Source organism: Leucoraja erinacea, chromosome 3, assembly GCF_028641065.1.
Source record: "Leucoraja erinacea ecotype New England chromosome 3, Leri_hhj_1, whole genome shotgun sequence".
Lineage (NCBI taxonomy): Eukaryota > Metazoa > Chordata > Chondrichthyes > Rajiformes > Rajidae > Leucoraja > Leucoraja erinaceus.
This window is the reverse complement of record NC_073379.1, coordinates 72,686,866-72,708,450: the sequence shown is the minus strand read 5'-3', so window position 1 is coordinate 72,708,450 and position 21,585 is coordinate 72,686,866. Positions and strand designations below refer to the sequence as shown.

Here is a 21,585-nt window from a genome sequence, read left to right as displayed (position 1 = left end):
GCCCCAGCTCCGAGGCCGCCAGCTCCGCCATTAGGCCTCGGCGCAGGCGGAGACGGGGGATACGACAAAAGAAGTCGCATCCCCCGAAGGAAGAGACCAAAAACGTGTTCCTTTCCCTTCCCCCTTCCCCCTTCCCTTCTCCCTTTCTCCCCCTATCTTCCTCCCCTCTCCCCTTTTCCCCCTCTTCCCCCCCCACCACCCCCCGCTAATGAGGAGGCACAAAACTTTAAACTGCCCCGGGCGCTCAAAACCCACCCTACGCCACTGTCAGTAGATAACTGATCTCGAATTACAATACTTTACAATACCATTCATTTGTCATTTGAACCTCACATAACGTTCAAACAAAATTTTGTTTCGAGATCAGTACGTAACTGATCTCGAATTAAAGTATGAACATACTGAAGCACATGCATATGGCCTCAAGAGACAGCAGTTGGCAGAATATCCGCACAAATGCCGGCAAGGGAACAGCGCTATCAGACCAGAAGAAGGAAGCAAAAGCTGTCGGACCAATCAAGGTACCAACGACAAGCAAAACTTCATCAGTAGGCGACAACACACCCCATACCTCCATAGGGGGTAAGCAGTTCACTGAATCCGGTGGTAGCTTGAAAGTTGGGCACGGAAATATGATCAGAGTCGTCTTTCAAGGCAGACTCAGAATTATGGCCAGAATTGTCCGACAAGGCAGGCTCAGTATGATGAGGCTTCAGACCAAGACCCAAGCAGAGGTCAGGAGAAACATGGAATCTACACTTCCTACCAGTCCTACTCCCAATCAAGGGGAGAAAAGGAACCCGCATCAGGGACCTTTGGGCTTACCACAAGACCACCAGTAGCCATGGATGTAGGTGGGTCTGGGTTTACTGAAACAAGGGATTGTGGACCAGTTACATGTTGGTAATTTTACGCTTGTGTTTTTGTTCAAAATGACAATAACATGAATTTCAGATCTGGTTTTAAAAAACAGATAACAACATGTGATTATTTTTTACTGCACAACATACATAGGTTCCAAGCAGACTTGGAACTCGGACTGGAATTGTCTTCAAGGCAGGCCCAGTATTTTGGGCAGGATTGCCTTCCAGTACAGGTGACAGATGGAGGATGTCACTTCATCCAGGTTTAACTCATTTGTGCAGTACAGACTTTTAGAAACAGCAATTTTTGTTATGGTCTAACAACTGTTTTATAGGAGCTTCCTATAAAATGGTCACATGGCATGCATCGACCTCAAAGATGAATACTATTCGGTGTCTATTCATTAAGAACACGAGATATTTGAAGTTTAGCTGGATGGTATGGCTCTGCCAAATGGGTTGACATCAGCTCCTAGACTATTGACTAAACTACGGAAACCAATTCTGGGACTACAAAGGTCTCAAAACCACATAGTAATGGCATATTTGGAGGATATTTTCATTCTGGAGTCACCAAGAATTGGCAGAAGCATCAGTCAAAGCAAACCAAAACCCTGTTTGAAAGAATTCGTTACCTCATCCATCCAGTTAAATCAAAATTGACACCTACAAGGGTAATTGATTACCTAGAATTTACTATCAAAAACAGTAAATATGTTGGTGACTTTGCCTAGGGGCAAGCGACAATATTAATTAAGCCTGCAATGACCTGATAGTCAAATACTAGCCATCTATCAGGCAAACAGCGAGTGTAATTGGCAAATAGTAGCTGCATTCCCAGCAGTACGTCACGGGCCTTTGCATTACCAGAACTTACAGCAAGCAAAGGAACGAACACTCAGATTACGTGCAGGCCGAATAAGCAAACTATGGATTGCCAGCAGAGGCCATTGTTGAATAACTATGGTGGATAACGAATGGGAGACAGGTCAGGGAAATTTTGCTCGAAAGCCATCGGGGGTTCTTCAGACATATGCAAGCAGCTAAGGATGGGGAGCCACAAACACCGTCTAGAGCTGTGGGGGCAGATGGAATGAGCAGGAGTCTGTAATTCCCCAACACATGGAATCAATTACCCAGAATTGTTGGGGGCACAATATGGACTCAAGGTTCTCTGTAACGATATGCAACCGGTGCTTGTTCAAATTCAGATTGATAACACCACTGCGGTGGCATATATCCATTAACAAGGGGGTGTAAAATCTGTATCTTACGACAGATTGTCGAACCTCATTTGGCACTGGTGTATCGAGAGGAATATTTGGGAAATCTACGAGGTAGATATAACACGGTGACAGATGCTGGATCACGAATGTTTAATAACAACACAGAATGGATGTTCAATCAGACAGTATTTAACAAAATAACTACACGATTTGGCATACCAGATGCTGATCCGTTTGCATCTAGACTAACCATTAGTTACCCAGATATGTGTCCTGCGAGCTGGATCCAAGAGCAAGGCAGTGGATGCTTTCTCCCTCAATTGGGGAGGAATGTTTATGTATGCTTTCCGCCAATTTGTCTCACAAACCGATGCTTGACAAAAATCAAGCAAGACTAAGCCACAGGCATATTGGTAGTGCCAGATTGGCCTACTCAAGCCTGGTCCCCAAAAATTTGCGAATTATAGTCCAGCCAGTTATGGCTGCACCCAAGAGCAGGGACCTCCTAGTGAACCCAGTTACAGGGAGCAATCATCCACCACATGAACGTATAACTTGTTGGTCTGCAGATCTGAGGAGGCCATTTCAAGGCATAGGACTATCCGAACAACTACAACACAGTCCGGATAACGGATGTAACCATATAACCATATAACAATTACAGCACGGAAACAGGCCATCTCGACCCTTCTAGTCCGTGCCAAACACATAATCTCCCCTAGTCCCATATACCTGCGCTCAGACCATAACCCTCCATTCCCTTCCCATCCATATAACTATCCAATTTATTTATTTTTTGTCTTGGAGTTCCTATCAACTCTGTACTATAACTATAAACAAAGTTATAGTGCAATCTATAGTGCCAGAGGCACACTCTCCTCCTATCTGATGCCAGAAGCAGGGCACAGTTCGATAGGAACGCAACCCTTTACAACAAAATTCATGAAGGGAATTTACAATTTAAGACCTCCAAGGCCAAGGTACACTGACACATGGGATGTGAGCGTGGTACAAACCCTACTTTGACAGTGGGGACCGCCTATAACTAGCCCTGAAGGTGGTATGCTGACAAAGAGTCCAGACACTGCAAAAGCTATGGTTGGACTACATGACCACCAATATGAACAACATAACATTCCTAATCAGGAACCTGACAAACAGAGCAGGCCAGGAATGCCAGGGATGGAGATCCAGTTCTTGGCATATCCAGAGGACCAATGGTTGTGTGGGTGGTAACATACTAACACCACTATCTGAGAGTTACGGAGAACCTCAGAGGCTCAGAACAATCGGTCCTCATCAGCCATAAAAATAAAAAATCGCACCAAAAGGTGTCGACTCAAACCATCTCCAGATGGTCAAAAGAGGTAATGGCAATAGCAGGAGTAAACATTTATATGGTTAAATCTCACTCCACCAGGGCTGCATCTACGTCGGCAGCAAGAGCTATGGACGTGCCCCTTGATGACATCCTAGTGGCTGCAGGATGGACGAATGAAATAACGGTCCACCGGTTTTATAACAAATCCATAACCGGACTGGGGGTGTTTGCACGTACCATTTTAAGTTCTGTCCCTTAGTTTCCCCCCCAAGGTTGGGAGAGGTAACTTTTTTTAAAACTTTTCTTTCATTTAAAGCATCAGTTTATTTACTTAACTATGTAATGTCTGAATGCTTTAATGATTACACGCATCCATGGTCAATCCATTCAGTGTGTGACGCCTGGATTCGTAACCGGCGTAAAATCACAGAGCTTTGAAATCTTCACATAGTCACTCACGTGACTCCGAAGTAAAATAGTAAGATTAAACGAGAACTTACCAGTTTGAAGTTTGATCTTGATTTTATGAGGAGCTACGATGAGTGATTACGTCCCCACCGCTCCCACCCTCATACTATCAAGGTCATATGGAAGTTCTAGTTTCTTCACAATCTTACTATTCTCAGCTCTTCTTTTTATCCGTGATTTAACACCGCTGCTTTGAAGATTGACGCGCACGCAGATGGACGGCCCTTCTTCTTCTTCACGTAATCGCTCATCGTAACTCCTCATAAAATCAAGATCGAACTTCAAACTGGTAAGTTCTCGTTTAATCTTACTATTAATAGACAACAGGTGCAGGAGTAGGCCATTCGGTCCTTCAAGCCAGCACCGCCATTCAATGTGATCATGGCTGATCATCCCCAATCAGTATCCCGTTCCTGCCTTCTCACTATATCCCCTGACTCCACTATCATCAAGAGCCCGATCTAGCTCTCTCTTGCAAGTATTCAGAGAACTGGCTTCCACCGCCCTCTGAGGCAGAGAATTCCACACTCGCAACTCTCTGTGTGAAAAAGTGTTTCCTCATCTCCATTCTAAATGGCTTACCCCTTATTCTTAAACTGTGGCCCCTGGTTCTGGATTCCTCCAACATCGGGAACATGTTTCCTGCTTCTAGCGTGTCCAAACCCTGTATAATCGTATATGTTTCAATAAGATCCCCTCTCATCCTAAATTCCAGAGTGTACAAGCCCAGCCGCTCCATTCGCTCAGCATATGGCAGTCCCGCCATCCCGGGAATTAACCTTGTAGACCTACGCTACACTCCCCCAATAGCAAGAATGTCTTTCCTCAAATTGGGAGACCAAAACTGCATTTAATACTCCAGGTGTGGTCTCACTAGGGCCTAGTACAACTGCTCAAGGACCTCTTTGTTCCTATAATCAAATTATCTTGTTACAAAGGCCTACATGCCTTTCGCTTTCTTCACTGCCTGCTGTACCTGCATGCTTACATTAATTGACTGATGAACAAGGACACCCAGTTCCCGTTGTACTTCCCCTTTTCCCAACTTGACACCATTTAGATAAGAATCTTCCTTCCTGTTTTTGCTACCAAAATGAATAACCTCACATTTATCCACATTAACCTGCATCTGCCCACTCACCCAACCTGTCCAAGTCACCCTACATTCTCATAGCATCCTCCTCACAGTTCACACTGCCACCCAGCTTTGTGTCATCTCAAATTTGCTAATGTTACTTGTAATCCCTTCAACTAAATCATTAATATATATTGTAAATAGCTGCGGTCCCAGCATCGAGCCTTGCGGCACCCCACTAGTCACTGCCTGCCATTCTGAAAGGGACCCGTTGATCCCTACTCTTTGTTTCCTGTCTGCCAACCAATTTTCTATCCATGTCAGCACCCTACCTCCAATACCACGTGCCCTAATTTTGCCCACTAATCTCCTATGTGGGACCTTATCAAATACTTTCTGAAAGTCCAGGCACACTACATCCACTGGCTCTCCCTTGTCCATTTTCCTAGTTACATCCTCAAAAGATTAGTCAAGCATGATTTCCCCTTCGTAAATCCATGCTGACTCGGACCGATCCTGCTACTGCTATCCAAATGTGCCGCTATGTCATCTTTTATTATTGACTCCAGCATCTTTTCCACCACCGATGTCAGGCTAACTGGTTTATAATTCCCTGTTTTCTCTCTCCCACCTTTCTTAAAAAGTGGGATAACATTAGCTACCCTCCAATCCATAGGAACTGACCCTGAGTCTATAGAACATTGAAAAATGATCACCAATGCGTCCACGATTTCTTGAGCCACTTCCTTAAGTACCCTGGGATGTAGACCATCAGGCCCGAGAGATTTATCAGCCTTCAGTCCCATCAGTCTACCAAACACCACTTCCTGCCTAATGTGGATTACCTTCAACTCCTCTGTCACCCCAGATCCTCTGGCCACTAGTACATCAGGAAGATTGTTTGTGTCCTCCTTGGTGAAGACGGATCCAAAGTACCTGTTCAACTCATCTGCCATTTCCTTGTTCCCCATTATAAATTCACCCTTTTCTGTCTTCAAGGGTCCAACTTTGGTCTTAACTATTTTGTTTTGCTCTTCACATACCTAAGGAAGTTTTTACTATCCTGCTTTATATTCTTGGCTAGCTTACCTTCATACATCATCTTTGGTCTGAGCAATGGTCTAAGCAAAAAAGACTCTCAGCCTGGATCCCGCCTGGCTTCAGAATATTATTGTAATTTACTTGAAGGGGCAATGATATTTCAATAAAAGCTTTACAGCACCATCTGGTGGTTATGTATAAACATTATGTTTAGTTTAGTTTAGAGATACAGCGTGGAAACAGGCCCTTTGGCCCACCGAGTCCATGCCGTCCAACTAGTTCTATCCTGCTCATTCAAGACAATTTACAGAAGCCAATTAACCTACAAACCTGCACGTCTTTTCAATGTGGGAATAAACCAGAGTACCCGGAGAAAACCCATGCTGTCACTGGACCAACACCCAAACTCCATACAGACAGCACCCATAGTCAGGATCATAGAAACATAGAAATTAGGTGCAGGAGTAGGCCAGTCGGCCCTTCAAGCCTGCACCGCCATTCAATATGATCATGGCTGATCATCCAACTCAGTATCCTGCACCTGCCTTCTCTCCATACCACCTGATCCCTTTAGCCACAAGGGCCACATCTAACTCCCTCTTAAATATAGATAATGAACTGGCCTCAACTACCTTCTGTGGCAGAGAGTTCCAGAGATTCACCACTCTCTGTGTGATTGAACCCCAATCTTTAGTGTTGTTAGGCAGCAGCTCTGCTGTTGTGCCACTGTGATACCTTCCAGCAGTCCTTAAAGAAACAACTTGGTCTGATTATCTCTTCTTAGTGCAGCAACGAGAACTGTTTTAGCATTTCCTACACTAAACGTTAATTCAACAATAACATCTGCAAATAATTTTAGAATTCTTTAATCCTCTTCGGGATTTTTACATTTTTCACATTTTTAGTACTATGCACAATATTGGCCTCCTTATTTAAGAAAGGATGTTAATGCCTTGGATGAAGTTTCGAGATGGTTTCTAGATTAATACCTGGAATGAGTAGATTGTCCTATGAGGAAAGATTGGTCAGGCTGGGCTTGTATCCATTGTAATGTAGAACAGTGGGGTGTGACTTGAATGAAACATAAAAGATCCTGAGGGATTTTGACAAGATTGATATACAGAGAATGTTTCCTCTTGTGGGAGAATCTAAAATCAGAGTTTTTGCAGGTTAAGAGCGAGAGGGGGTGAGATTTATTTTTCTCTCCGAACGCAAGAGTCTCTGTAATTTATTTTCCCTCAGTGGAATTTGAGTCTAGTGATGTTTTCAAGGCAAAGGTAAACAGATAGCTGATAAACAAGGGGGGGATAATGATTACAGTGTGTAAACACGATTGCGGAATTGAGGTTACAATCATATCAGCCATGATCTTATTAAATACTGGAACTAACCCGAGAGCTGAGTTTTCCCAATTTATACATTTGTGTGCAAATAATTAAAAATCTTGGAACATGATGGAACATGAATTATGCAAACATCTTGTTGTGGAAATATCGATATCAAACAGCTTAAGTCTTGTGATTTATCATTTTAAAAATATTCATCTTTTCATGAAGAGGGACAACAGGCTCTTTATTTTACCAAGACATCATAAAAACATTTCATCGGCAACAATAAACCTGTGATAATTTGTACAAAACATTTCATTCTTGATAAGTGATCAAATCTAAGTGGCCCTTTAACAAGGTGTTGATGACTGAATCTGTTTACAGAAACACTGCTTTTCACTGGGAGAATGAATACTTTAATGTCAAATGTGATGACTCACCGTAGAATTCTATGTTTTACATACCCAAGGTATGCAAAGAGTCACCACATAAATGGCGCAGACAAATTTACAAATATCACACTGGGTCCTCCTTTGTCCCGCATGCTGGGTCCTCCTTTGTTCCCCCACCCCCCCTCCCCCCCACACTGGGTCCTGCTTTGTTTCTCCCCCCCCCTACTCCCCCCCCCCCCCCCACGCCGGGTCCTCCTTTGTTCCCCCCCCCCCCACTCCCTCCCACGCCGGCACCTTTGTCCTCAGGCAGGCACCACCGCCCACCCATGAGGCTCCACCGCCTGGCCTTCTCTGCAGCCTCCTGGGAGGAGTCTGCCACCGCGGTCTCCCGGGAGGCATCTAATGAATCACTGTTTTATGCAGCCTAAATCCAATGCAGCGGCACCTCTTCTTTGCTGTTCGCAAATGAGCAACAAATCCAAAATACGTGCAGGTTACAAAGCCTCACTTCTCAAAGATTGCTTGGTGAAAATCTAAATAAACTTTCAAACGATGAAAGCTGAAGTAAAAGTCAAATTGTGAGTATTATAATGTGAGTTGTGGCACTCAATTAAGCCATTTGGTCCATTAGCAGAACTGTTAGCTTTCATAGCAAAAGGATTTGAGTATAGGAGCAGGGAGGTTCTACTGCAGTTGTACAGGGTCTTGGTGAGACCACACCTGGAGTATTGCGTACAGTTTTGGTCACCAAATCTGAGGAAGGACATTCTTGCCATAGAGGGAGTGCAGAGAAGGTTCACCAGACTGATTCCTGGGATGTCAGGACTGTCTTATGAAGAAAGACTGGATAGACTTGGTTTATACTCTCTAGAATTTAGGAGATTGAGAGGGGATCTTATAGAAACTTACAAAATTCTTAAGGGGTTGGACAGGCTAGATGCAGGAAGATTGTTCCCGATGTTGGGGAAGTCCAGGACAAGGGGGTCACAGTTTAAGGATAAGGGGGAAATCCTTTAAAACTGAGATGAGAAGAACTTTTTTCACACAGAGAGTGGTGAATCACTGGAACTCTCTGCCACAGAGGGTAGTTGAGGCCAGTTCATTGGCTATATTTAAGAGGGAGTTAGATGTGGCCCTTGTGGCTAAGAGGATCAGAGGGTATGGAGAGAAGGCAGGTACGGGATACTGAGTTGGATGATCAGCCATGATCATATTGAATGGCGGTGCAGGCTCGAAGGGCCGAATGGCCTACTTCTGCACCTAATTTCTATGTTTCTATGTTGACATTTATGACTCTGAAGCAAGCATTTGACCTTTAGGATCTACAGATTAATCTGCCTCCCCAGCTCTTGTTCTGTTGATTTGTATGTTATAGCTCTTCAGTCAGGATGACCCTGTGGGCAGAGAGGGTGATATTGGGAAACTTGTAGAAAATCAACAGATCATTCTCATGGGCTATGTGATAAAAAATGACAGAGAAGCCACAGTAAAGACTGAAAACTGATTCTCAACCAGAACACCAATATAAATGTGAAATAAAAAGTACATTTTTTCATGCTTTAAAAAAGAAAAATATATTTTAATCATTGACTTGCTTTGGTTTAACCTCACACCACTAATCAATCTGATTGAATTAAACAAAAGACTCTTTGTCTTACCTTCTTGTAGATACCAAAAATGGTTCCAATAGCTGACAGGCAATCAATGTTTGAAGAACCATCCAATGGGTCAAAGCACACTAGATATTTACCCTGGAACAGACAATTATGCATTAAATTGCGATTGTTCTATGTAATCCTTTAAAGAAAACTTTCAAAGTCCCTCTTGTGTTCCCAATTATGTGGAGGATGCCAACCTGATGACCTGAATGACGTACCTACCCTACATTTCACCACTCCAATCCCACTGCCAAAATCAAGAGGTCCGACTTACTACAGGGAGCAAAACATCAAGTCTTATTAGCTCTACTCTACTGCTTAATTTTATGTTTATCAATTTTAAGTGTGTCGTGAGGCAGTCCTATACATGTGGAAGATGTAAATTTCTATTGTGTTATGATGACTTATAATGCTTCAGTTGTGGCAGGTGGAACTAATAGTTACTTAACAATGTCTTGCTGATTATTTTGGGTAATGATCCTACTCAGTGACACCGCAGAACAGCACAGCACAGAAACGAGCCCTTTGGCCCACAATGTTTATGCTGAAAATGGTAGCAAATTAAACTGATCTCATCTGCCTGCACATGATCCATATCCCTCTATTCCTTGCACCCCCGCATGCCTATCTAAAAGCTTCTTAAACTGCTTTGGGGAACCGGCATGATGAGATCAAAGGGGGACCTGGCGTGGGATACTTTTGTAACTTTGTTGGCGCCCATTATGTGGCGACTCTTTGCATACCTTGGGAGTGCAAAACAAAAAATATCACTGTGACTTGTCACATGTGACAATAAAGTATCATTTGTTCATTCACAATGGTATCTGTCTCCAACACCAGCCTTGGCCGTGAGTACCAGGTCCCTACCACTGCCTGTGTAAACTACAGACAAAAAGGTTGTTAACAGCAGTGAAGTGATGATACTCGTAAGGTTTGTGAAGAAAGCTGCCATGAAATTTAATAATCTCTCTGACAGGAATCCTTCCTTTTCCTTTCCCCTGTTTGTAACATAGAAACATAGAAAATAGGTGCAGGAGTAGGCCATTCGGACCTTCGAGCCTGTACCGCCATTCGATATAACCATATAACCATATAACAATTACAGCACGGAAACAGGCCATCTCGGCCCTACAAGTCCGTGCCGAACAAATTTTTTTCCCCCTTAGTCCCACCTGCCTGCACTCATACCATAACCATCCATTCCCTTCTCATCCATATGCCTATCCAATTTATTTTTAAATGATATCAATGAACCTGCCTCCACCACTTCCACTGGAAGCTCATTCCACACCGCTACCACTCTCTGAGTAAAGAAGTTCCCCCTCATATTACCCCTAAACGTCTGTCCCTTAATTCTGAAGTCATGTCCTCTTGTTTGAATCTTCCCTATTCTCAAAGGGAAAAGCTTGTCCACATCAACTCTGTCTATCCCTCTCATCATTTTAAAGACCTCTATCAGGTCCCCCCTTAACCTTCTGCGCTCCAGAGAATAAAGACCTAACTTATAACTTATTAGATATGATCATGGCTGATCATCCAACTCAGTATCCCAACCCTGCCTTCTCTCCATACCCCCTGATCCCTTTAGCCACAAGGGCCACATCTAACTCCCTCTTAAATATAGCCAATGAACTGGCCTCAACTACCTTCTGTGGCAGAGAATTCCACAGATTCATCACTCTCTGTGTAAAACATTTTTTTTCTCATCTCGGTCCTAAAAGACTTCCCTCTTATTCTTAAACTGTGACCCCTAGTTCTGGACTTCCCCAACATCGGGAATAATCTTCCTGCATCTAGCCTGTCCAACCCCTTAAGAATTTTGTAAGTTTCTATAAGATCCCCCCTCAATCTTCTAAATTCTAGCGAGTACAAACCGAGTCTATCCAGTCTTTCTTCATATGAAAGTCCTGCCATCCCAGGAATCAGTCTGGTGAATCTTCTCTGTACTCCCTCTATAGCAAGAATGTATTTCCTCAGATTAGGAGACCAAAACTGTACGTAACCAGATGTCACTCCACAGAGATCCCTGTGATCTACCTTCGGTGATGTTATCAATCCGGGCAAGCCGACAATCATTTTATTGAATTCAGGATGAAAGAAGTACTATATTCACCTCCTTCCAAACCATTTTCAGAATATTGGATAATGGTTGGAACAAAATAGTAGAAATATCAAAAGCAAAGTTATGACTTAAAAAATGCAGAGAATGTAAGGAGTGTGAATCACACATCTAAAATCACTTTGGGTAGTCAGGGAGTTTGTTAATGAATAATTATAACTTCATAGTCTGTTAAAAATTCAGTTATACTTTATTCAGCAAGGGATAACACTTCTTTCTTTTGATGCTGAAATTAATTTCAGTTTACTGATTACTGCCAATTGCAATGAAAAAGAGCTGCAAAACCATACCACTTGTGAGGAAAGCCACGGACCATTGATAACAGCTTCAGGACTTCAATGGTTCAATTGTCGTTTATGACTTCCAGAGACAACAATGGTTGTCAGTGTACTCTGGAAATAAGGTCAGATATCCTCCATCGTAATGGAGAGTGTTCATTGTCTTTCTGACCTGTCTTCAGGTTATGCAAGTTTGGTTGGATGTTTTAGAATCTATTTTGAGATTTTCTTTGTGAAACTCTGGTACTCACCAAAATGCCCACAACCCATTCACCCTTCAAATGTTTACTGTGATATAGAAATGGCCACCAGGCCGCCTCACTAACAGTCTGTCTTGGCCCCGTCCATCTTTGTTGTTTTTTAGCATGTGTTAAATGTATGTTTTAGTGTTCTTTAGCTTGTTTTATGTGGGGGGTGGGGAGGGGGAAGTGGGATTGGGGAAAACTTTTTAAAATCTCTAACCTCGACGGAGATGTAATTTTTTTCCGTATCGTATCTCTGTCTGCACTGCGGCCTAAAATCGTGGAGCTGGCGGCTTCTGTTGGAGACTGACTTTGGGAGCTCCAACTGCGGGAGCCTGCGGATTTTAATATCCCAAAGTTGGTTAGAGACCGACTTTGGAAGCTCCAAGCCGCAGGAACTTCGACCGCCCCGACGCAGGAGCTTCGACCGCCGGCTGTAGAAGCTTCGATCGCCCTGACTATGGATGGTGCAACTGCCCCGAATGCAAGAGAATAAAGAGGAAGAAGATTAGACTTTATTGCCTTCCATAACAGTGAGTAATGTGGGGAATCCGCTGTGGTGGAAGTTTATGTTAACTTTTATGTAGTTGTGTGTCTTGTTGCTTTTTTTTAGGATGGCTGTATGGTAATTTGAGTTTCGCTGTACCTTAATGGGTACATGTGACAATAAACTGACCTTTGAACCTTTGATTTCAATCCATTTTATTTTGTTGTGGGTAATTATAATGAAGGTGCCCTCATAAACTGCACTTGCTGGGAGAGCACAATCCCACACATAGGATTTAATTATGGATTACAGGCACCTCGTGATTTACGCGGGGGGATACGTGCCTGAAAAATGACGTGTCATTCAAAAATGAGTGAATTAAACATATGAACTACTGCTGTCTGCAGGCCATTTGAGCGCATAATTTCGAAAATACTTTTGTAAATCACACATTTGGTATTAACTGAACGATTTATTTCAAAGTACAGAAATCGAACACACTTAAAATGTGTGAAGATGCCTGTACGTGCTTAATCTTCACTTTATTTGCTATCGGAAAACAAAGGTGTTTCTCTTGCATTTCATGATCCTAGGTTTTAAGGAGATAATTTTTGCTCTGCCTTTTTATCAGCAATGTACCTCTGTCACCTGCGCTTACACCCTAATTGTCAACTAACTTTTGTGAAGGGTCGGCATGGATTTGGAGAGGACAGTACTGTCATAGAGTCATACAGTGTGGAAACAGGCCCATCAGCCCAACTTGCCCACACCGACCAACATGTCCCATCTACACAAGTCCCACCTGTCTGCATTTGGCCCATATCCCTCTAAACCTATCTCATCCATGTGTCTGTCTAAATGTTTCTTAAAGCTTGCATTAGTACCTTCCTCAATTACCTCTTCCAGCAGCTTATTTCATATCATCCACCACCCTTTGTGTAAAAAGGTCGCCCCTCAGGTTCCTATTACATCTTCCCCCCCCTCACCTTAAACCGATGCCCTCTGGTTTTCAATTTCCTACTGGGCAAGAGACTCTCATGATTTTGTACACCTCTATCAGATCACCCCTCATCCTCCCGTGCTCCAAGGAAAAGAGTCCTAGCCTGCACAACCTCTCCCTACAGCTCAGCCCCTCACGTCCTGGCAAAATCCTCGAAAAACTTCTCTGCAGTATTCCATCTTGACATCTTTCCTATAACATGGTGCCCAAAACTGAAAACGATATTCTAAATACAGCCTCACCAACATCCTGTATACTGCAGCATGACCTCCCAACTTCTATACTCAAAACTCTGACTGATGAAGGCTAATGTGTCGAAAGCCTTTTTGACCACCCTATCTACCTGTGACACCACTTTCAATGAACTATGTACCTGCATTCCCAGACCCCTCTGCTCTACAACACACCCCAGAGCCTTCCCATTCACTGTGTAGGTCCTGCCCATGTTAGTCTTCCCAAAACCCAAATCCTCACATTTCTCTGTATTAAATTCCATCAACCATTCCTCAGCCCACCTGCCCAACCAATCAAGATCCTGCTCCAATTTTTGACAACCATCTTCACTATCTACCATTAGCAAACTTGCTAATCATGCCATGTACGTTCTCATCCAAACAATTGACTTAAATGATAAACAGCAGTGGGTCCAGCACCGAACCCTGAGGCAGACCACTAGTCACAGGTCTCCAGTTTGAAAAGCAACTTTCCACCATCACCCTCTGCTTCCTTCCATGACGTCAATTTTCGATCCATTAAGCTACCTCTCCTTGGATCCCATGTGCTCTAACCTTCCAGAGCAGCCTGGCATGCGGAAATGTGTTGAATGCCTTGCTGCCATTACATTGCCCACCCATTACATTCAGTATACACTCACCCTCTTCTCAGGATCCACGATTATTGCATCTTTGTTCTCCTCTGACACTAGAATACATGTACTGTAGGATGACTTTAGCATATTTATGATCAGATCATTGGACAAGACATCCAGTTTCTTGACTTCATCTCCAGTCACATTCACAGTCCCTGCAATTCCATACCTAAATAAAACAATTTGTGAAGGATCTTTAAGTATTTATCAAGCAGCATTCACTTAAATATAGCGCACAACACGAAACAGTAACAATTTAGTTTTCTGAGCTGTTTTGAAACCTGACCACACAGCCCTTTTAAATGGTAAACACTCATGATACCAAATCCTCTTATGTTACCTCTTGACATTCTCTCCAGAGTAAGAGTCCAGTTGGCAAGAAGCCTGCAAGCCGCGAGGCTTCCACTGGTCTCCACAGTGAGGCAATTCATTAATTTGCATAATAGTGAAAGCTTTGAATATTCCACACAAAGGTAGCCTTCCTTACTTAATGAGGGTTTTGCTGATCGCTTTTGTTTGCAAATAACTTTTCTGAGCAGTAATTAAAGATTTCCAACCAAAAATTTGTTGATTAAATGAATATAACTTTTGGCCAGTGAGAATTCATTGGTGGGTGGTATTGGAAGAGAGTGGTGCAATATTGCTGCAACATTGAGCAGAAGGAGGATAGCAACATTTCTGTTTTAGATTGCGTTGAAAATATCTAATCATGTAATTTTTATCACGTTCGATTCATGAAGTGATCTATCCTACAAACAACTGTGAACAATACCCTGTGACCTGCTTGTACCAGGGAATCCACTTTAATCTTTTTTTATTCACTGCTTATGTTCCCTTTCTCTCTTTCCTATGCACTTCCCTATCTTCATTATTTTGTCCCTTTTCTATATTGGTATTGGTTTATAATTGTCATATGTACCAAGATAAAATGAAAAACATTGTTTTACGTCCTATCCAGGCAAATCATACCATACCTGAGTACAATCAAAGCATGCATGGGTATAACAGGTAATGCAGGAAAAATGTACCACATATATTGTTACAGCTACAAAGGAGCACCTATGAAATGAAAAGTTTAGAATTCTCGACATTCAGTAAACACAACAGTGGCTGTAGATTTAAGATATAATCTTTTAATTGCTATAGATGAGGCTCTCACCAGGGCCTCCTCTATATCCCGCAGCTCCGCTTTCATTCCCCATCCCCCACTCGTAACAAGGACAGAGTCCCCCTTGTCCTCACCTTCCACCCTACCAGCCGTCGCATACAACACATAATCCTCCAACATTTTCGCCATCTCCAACGGGATCCCACCACTGGCCACATCTTCCCATCTCCTCCCATTTCTGCTTTCTGCAAAGACCGTTCTCTCCGTAACTCCCTGGTCCATTTGTCCTTTCTCACCCAAACCACCCCCTCCCCTGGTACTTTCTCTTGCAACCACAGGAAATGCTACACTTGTCACTTTACGTGCCCCCTCGACTCCATCCCAAGACCCAAGCAGTCTTTCCAGGTGGGGCAGAGGTTCACCTGCACCTCCTCCAACCACATCTACTGCATCTGCTGTTCCAGGTGTCAACTGCTCTACATCGGTGAGACCAAGCGCAGGCTTGGCGATCGCTTCACCCAACACCTCCGCTCGGTTCCCAATAACCAACCAGATCTCCCGGTGGCTCAGCACTTCAACTCCCCCTCCCATTCCAAATCCGACCTTTCTGTCCTGGGCTTCCTCCATGGCCAGAGTGAGGCCCACCGCAAATTGGAGGAGCAACACCTCATATTTCGCTTAGGTAGTTTACACCCCAGCGGTATGAACATTGACCTCCAATTTCAGGTAGTCCCTGCTTTCTCCTTCTTTCCCCTCCCCTTCCCAGCTCTCCCACAGTCCACTGTCTCCGCCACTTCCTTTCTTCTTCCCGGGGTCTCAACCCGAAACGTCGCCTATTTCCTTCGCTCCATAGATGCTGCCTCACCCGCTGAGTTTCTCCAGCTTTTTTGTCTTTCATCTTTTAATGGAATTTCATTCTGCTGAATTTCCCTATATTCCCTATAGAAGACAAAGCAAATAAAAACAAGGAGATCATCAAGTGCAATTGATCAACCTCCATTTTCAAGACCAGGTAGTATTGAAATATTCAGTGTAGCAACTGATCAGTACAGGATTGGAAAGCATACCCACTATTATGTTTATATGTATACACGTGACAATAAACTAAACTAAGATATATGACAACATTATCTTCAGTCAGGTGAAGATATCAACAGAGAGCTCAATCTGGAGAAAGAAGTGGCTATTTTCTCAGAACAGGTACCTGTGGTCACTTGGGGTGTTCGTATTGCCAATGTGGCTGAATGTAGCTTTCCAGTTCACTATAATCTTCTGATTAAACCTCAGATCTTTCTGGTTTAGTTTAGTTTAGATATACAGCAAGGATTCAGGCCCATTGGCCTACTGAGTCCACACCAACCATAGATCACCCATTCACACTAGTTTTATGCTATCACACTTTCTCATTCACTCCCTACACATTGGGGGAAATTTACAGTGCCCAATTAACCTATAAAGAGGAAATGAGAGCACCTGGAGGAAACCCTCGCGGTCACAGGAAGAATGTGCAAACTCCACACAGACAACACCCAAGGTCAGGATCGAATCCGGTTTTTGGTGCTGTGAGGCAGCAGCTCCACCAGCTGTGCTGCTGTGTTGCCTTAGTTTAATAACATAAGGATTAAATGCAGCAGGAGGCCACCGGACCCTTCATCCCGTTCTATTATTCATCAAAGTCATGGCAGATCTTTTACCACAATGCCATCTTCCTACACTATCGCCAGATTTTTTAATCCCTTAATATACAAAAATTTGTAAATGCTCTGTTTTGAATGAACTCAGTGACTGAGCCTCTCTACCCTCTTTGTGCATTTCTTTCCTGGGAACTTTGATATATTCAAGGTTAGGAGTCCTAAACTATACACAATACTGAAGATGCGACTTCATCAAGGAAGTAAAACATCTTTATTTTTGTATTTAAGTCATCGAACCATAGAAATGTACAGTGTAGAAACAGGCCCTTCGGCTCAACTTGTCCTTGCTGACCAGGATGCCCCATCTAAGCTTGTCCCATTTGTCCACGTTTGGCCCAAATCTCACTAATTTTTTCCTATCTATGTACCTGCCAAAATATGTTTTAAATGCTGTTATTGTACCTGCCTCAATTACTTCCTCTGGTAGATTGTTCCATACACCATCCAGCCACACCCACCACCCTTTGTGTGAGAAGGTTGCTTCTCAGGTTCACTTAAATCTAACACCTCTTACCTGTTAAACCTATATCTTCTGGTTCTTGATTCCCCTACCATGGAATAGAGACTCTGCGCATTGAACTGTCCCCTTATGATATTATACACCTCTATATCACCCCTCAACCTCATGCATGCTAAGAATTGTCTTTTCCTGCCCAACCTCTCTCTGTAGCTCAGGACTTTGAGTCCAGGGAACATCCTCATAAATCTTCTCTGCAGTCTTTCCAGTTTAATAGCGTCTTTCCTTTACCATGGTGACCAAAACGGAACATTACTCCAAGTGCAGCCTTACCAGCATCTTGTACAACTGTAACATAACATCACAACTTCTATACTCAATTCCCTTACTGACGAAGTCCAATGTATCAAAAGCCTTCTTCACCACCTTCTTTGGGGAACTAGGTATATGTACTGAGATCGTTCTGGTCAACAATGCCTTCCAGATCCCTGCCTTTCATCGTGAAGGTTCTACTCTGGTTTGGCTTCCCAAAATGCAACACCTCACATTAATATGTACTTCTTAATGTTTTAATGTTTTATGTTTTATTCTTAATAGCTTACTGTATGTCGTGTTGTTACTTGCGAGTGGAGCACCAAGGCAAATTCCTTGTATGTGTACATACTTGGCCAATAAACTTATTCATTCATCCATTCATTCATAAACTCCATTAGCCACTCCTCAGTCCACTTACCCAGCTGATCAAGATCCTGCTGTAATTCTTCAAACCCATCTTTACTGTCTACAGTACCACCTATTTTAGTGTCATCTGTAAGCCTACTAATCATGCCTTGTACAAAGCTTACTAATTATGCCATGTACATTTCCATCCAAATTATTGATATAGATGATAAACAGCAATGGGCACAACACTGATCCCTGAGGAACACTGGCCTTCAGTCTGAAAAACAACCTTCCACCACCACCCTCTGCTTCCAACCACTCAGCCAAGTCTGGTCCAAAGATCCATATTGGACTTTGAAATTAAAACAAAATGCTGCAAAATGCTGGAAATCTGAATTGAAGGAAAAAATTGGAAATACTTAGCAGGTGAGGAATTATTTGTGAATAATGACTTTAACATTTCTGGTCATGGAGCTGAAATTTAAATTATTTTCCCCTCAGCAAGATACTGTCTGGCATGCTATGTTCATCGTTTTTTATCTTATTTATCAGTTCATAAGACACAGGAGCAGAATTAGGCCATTTGACCCATCAAGTCAGCTCTGCCATTCAATCATGGCTGATCTATCTTTCTCTCTCAACTCCAATCTCCTGTCTTCTCCCTATAACCTTTCTTGCCCTTACTAATCAAGGTCCTATCAATCTCTGCTTTAAAAATACAAAGACTTGGCTTTCACAGCCATCTGTGGCGATGAATTCCACACATTCACTACCCTCTGGCTAACGAAATTCCTCATCTGCTTTTGTCCTGAAAAGTATGACCTTTTGTTCTGAGGCTGTGCCCTTTGATCCTAGCCTCTCCCACGTGGAAGCATCTCCACATCCATTCGATCTAGGCCTTACATTATTCGGTAAGTTTCACTGAGATCCCACTTTATCCTTCCAAAGTCCAGCATGTACAGGCGCAGAGCCGTCAAACGCTCATCAGACGTTAACCCAATCATCCATGAGATCATTCTCCTAAACCTCTTCTGGGCACCTTCCAGTGCCTCCGATTTTTTAATCTTCTCATCATTTAGTATATAGTCAACACCTTTATTCCTACTACCAAAATGCATGACTGCACACTTTGCTATGCTGTATTCCATCTGCCACAGCTTTGCCCACTCTCCCAAACTACCCAAGTCCTTTTGCAGACTCCCTGCTTCCTCTACCCTATCTATCGAACTTGGCCACAAAACCATCAATTCCATCATCCAAATCATTAATATACAATGTGAATAGCGGACCTTACAAAGACACCTGTGGAACACCACTAGTTGCTGGCAGCCAACCCGAACCTCCCCGCCACATTATTTCCAATCTTTGCTTTCTGCCATCCAATATTGTTTAATGTTTCGAAATTCTGCCTTCCGAGTGCAAATGGAGCAATAATTATATCAGGCCAAATACATAAAAGAAAACCTATTCCAATTCCAAGAATTTCCCTTGTGGCAAAACTACAGATTCTAAAGTTCATTGGCATGGTTAAACACCTTGCTGGGTGGAACGTTCATGATTTGACTGGTTGTTCCTATTGTTCATTTGTCAGTTGTGATAGAAAAGCAAAATGTTGCAGATGCTGGAGATCAGAAATTAAAATAAAACATTTGATAGCCGTATCCCTGGGGAAAAAAAATTATGATCATGTTTCAGGTTCAAATTTTATGATCGTGAATTGGGAAGAAGCAAAAGTGTTTTTTTTTGCACCTAGTCTGAGAGGCAGTTGAGAGCCTGTATATTCTGGGCTTCAAAGAGACAATGAATTTACTGAGAGCTTGAGGCGGCAGCTGCAAATCAAATGACCACACAAGACAGATCCACAGACCTCAAATACGGCAACAGAAATTGAGCTGGTGCCCTTTATATTTATTACCTGAGGAAAGAATGCAATGCGTGAGAACAATTAGGGAGATTCTCTGCTTCATGTCCAGCACAAGTAGAACACCCTTAATGCACCTACTAAAACTGGCATAAACTGTACTGAGAATATGATTTAATTATGTTTTAATAAAAACATTTTTTTTTACTATAATTTTGAATATTTAAATATATAGAATATTTATTCACACCTAATCAATGTTGCAGTGATGACTTTTGGAAAAACAATTCTAATTGCAAGGTTGCAATTGTAAGAATGGTATCTCTCCAGTCTTCAGGTTTACGGTTAACCCCTGTCCCAACCAAGAGTAAAAACTGCTGATGAAGCTCATTGTACTTTGAAGAGCATAGAATCAGCTCGAAGTCCAATGTTACTGTTCACTGGGCTGTTCACACAGATGTTGCAATGTTAGGACAGCTTCCTCAGCAGAACGCTGGGAATGGCAAGGGAGGAGTGGGAATATCAGCCAGGGCTCCCACTCCTGACTACATGTTTGACACTCGGGTGAACCTCATAGAACTGCACAGACTGTAGATAGATCCATTCCTCCTGCATTCAAAGATGTTTCATTTAACACAACTGCAGCATTCAGTAGCAGGAAGCATACCATTGTATAGAAATTCACAGTAAATAAATAGGCTTACTTAAACGTTGAAGATAACCTCAAAAACATTAGTATGTGAATAGGAAAAGCTGTTAAAATTATTTCTCTCTACATGCAGATTTAAATATAAAATGTTTCCTTTAAGCATGATGAAACAAATTGCATGCAGTTGCTTACTTTACAACACATTGCACTTGTGGAGCGTAAGCTAAACAAATACCAAGGACTCACAAGTGAGCAAGGCCAGCCTTCCTCACGGCGCAGGAGATGGCCTTGATTGCCGTCAGCAGTGAATTCAGAAGCTGCGTGAATTCCCCCGTCCCTTTTGCTTTCCTTCCCTGTTCCATGACAAATCGAGTCATTGTTTCGACATCGATGTCAAAAGGCATCTGGTCCGACATTGTGGCTGTATTCCTTTCCCCTCCACAGTTGCAGGAGTAGAGAAGCAGAGTGGAGGTATCTAAGTGGAGTGTCTATTTAAAGTACACTCGGTGGGCCAAGCAAATGGAACAGCTGTTTGAAATGGTCAAGACTGAAGTCAGTCAGATGTCGGGAACAAACATGCTTTTTAGCAGACATGGCGTGTGCAAATGATTGACAAAAGAGAAAGGTTTTAGACATTGTCAAATTTGATATTGATTCGGAATCTTTCACTGAAATTCTGTATTGTTCATTATATAGATGTTGAATTTACAAGTGTGCATAACTAACATATCTTTGTTTTGATGTGCAGCAAGAGTTAATGTGAGCTTTAATATAAGCTTTATATTAA

At 42.7% G+C, this 21,585-nt stretch overlaps 1 protein-coding gene across 1 annotated transcript in view; it reads right to left on the bottom strand.

The window, feature by feature from the left end:
- LOC129695722 (fructose-1,6-bisphosphatase isozyme 2-like) overlaps positions 1 to 21,303 on the bottom strand; it is a 58,845-nt gene extending 37,542 nt beyond the window's left edge. The window contains exons 1-3 of the mRNA XM_055632925.1: positions 21,045 to 21,303; positions 14,373 to 14,535; positions 9,373 to 9,465 (exon numbers count right to left, since the gene is read on the bottom strand). Of these exons, the coding sequence (XP_055488900.1) occupies positions 9,373 to 9,465; positions 14,373 to 14,535; positions 21,045 to 21,214 (426 nt within the window). The 5' untranslated portion in view covers positions 21,215 to 21,303. The remainder of the gene's footprint in view (positions 1 to 9,372; positions 9,466 to 14,372; positions 14,536 to 21,044) is intronic.
- Between the last annotated feature and the right edge of the window lie 282 nt (positions 21,304 to 21,585).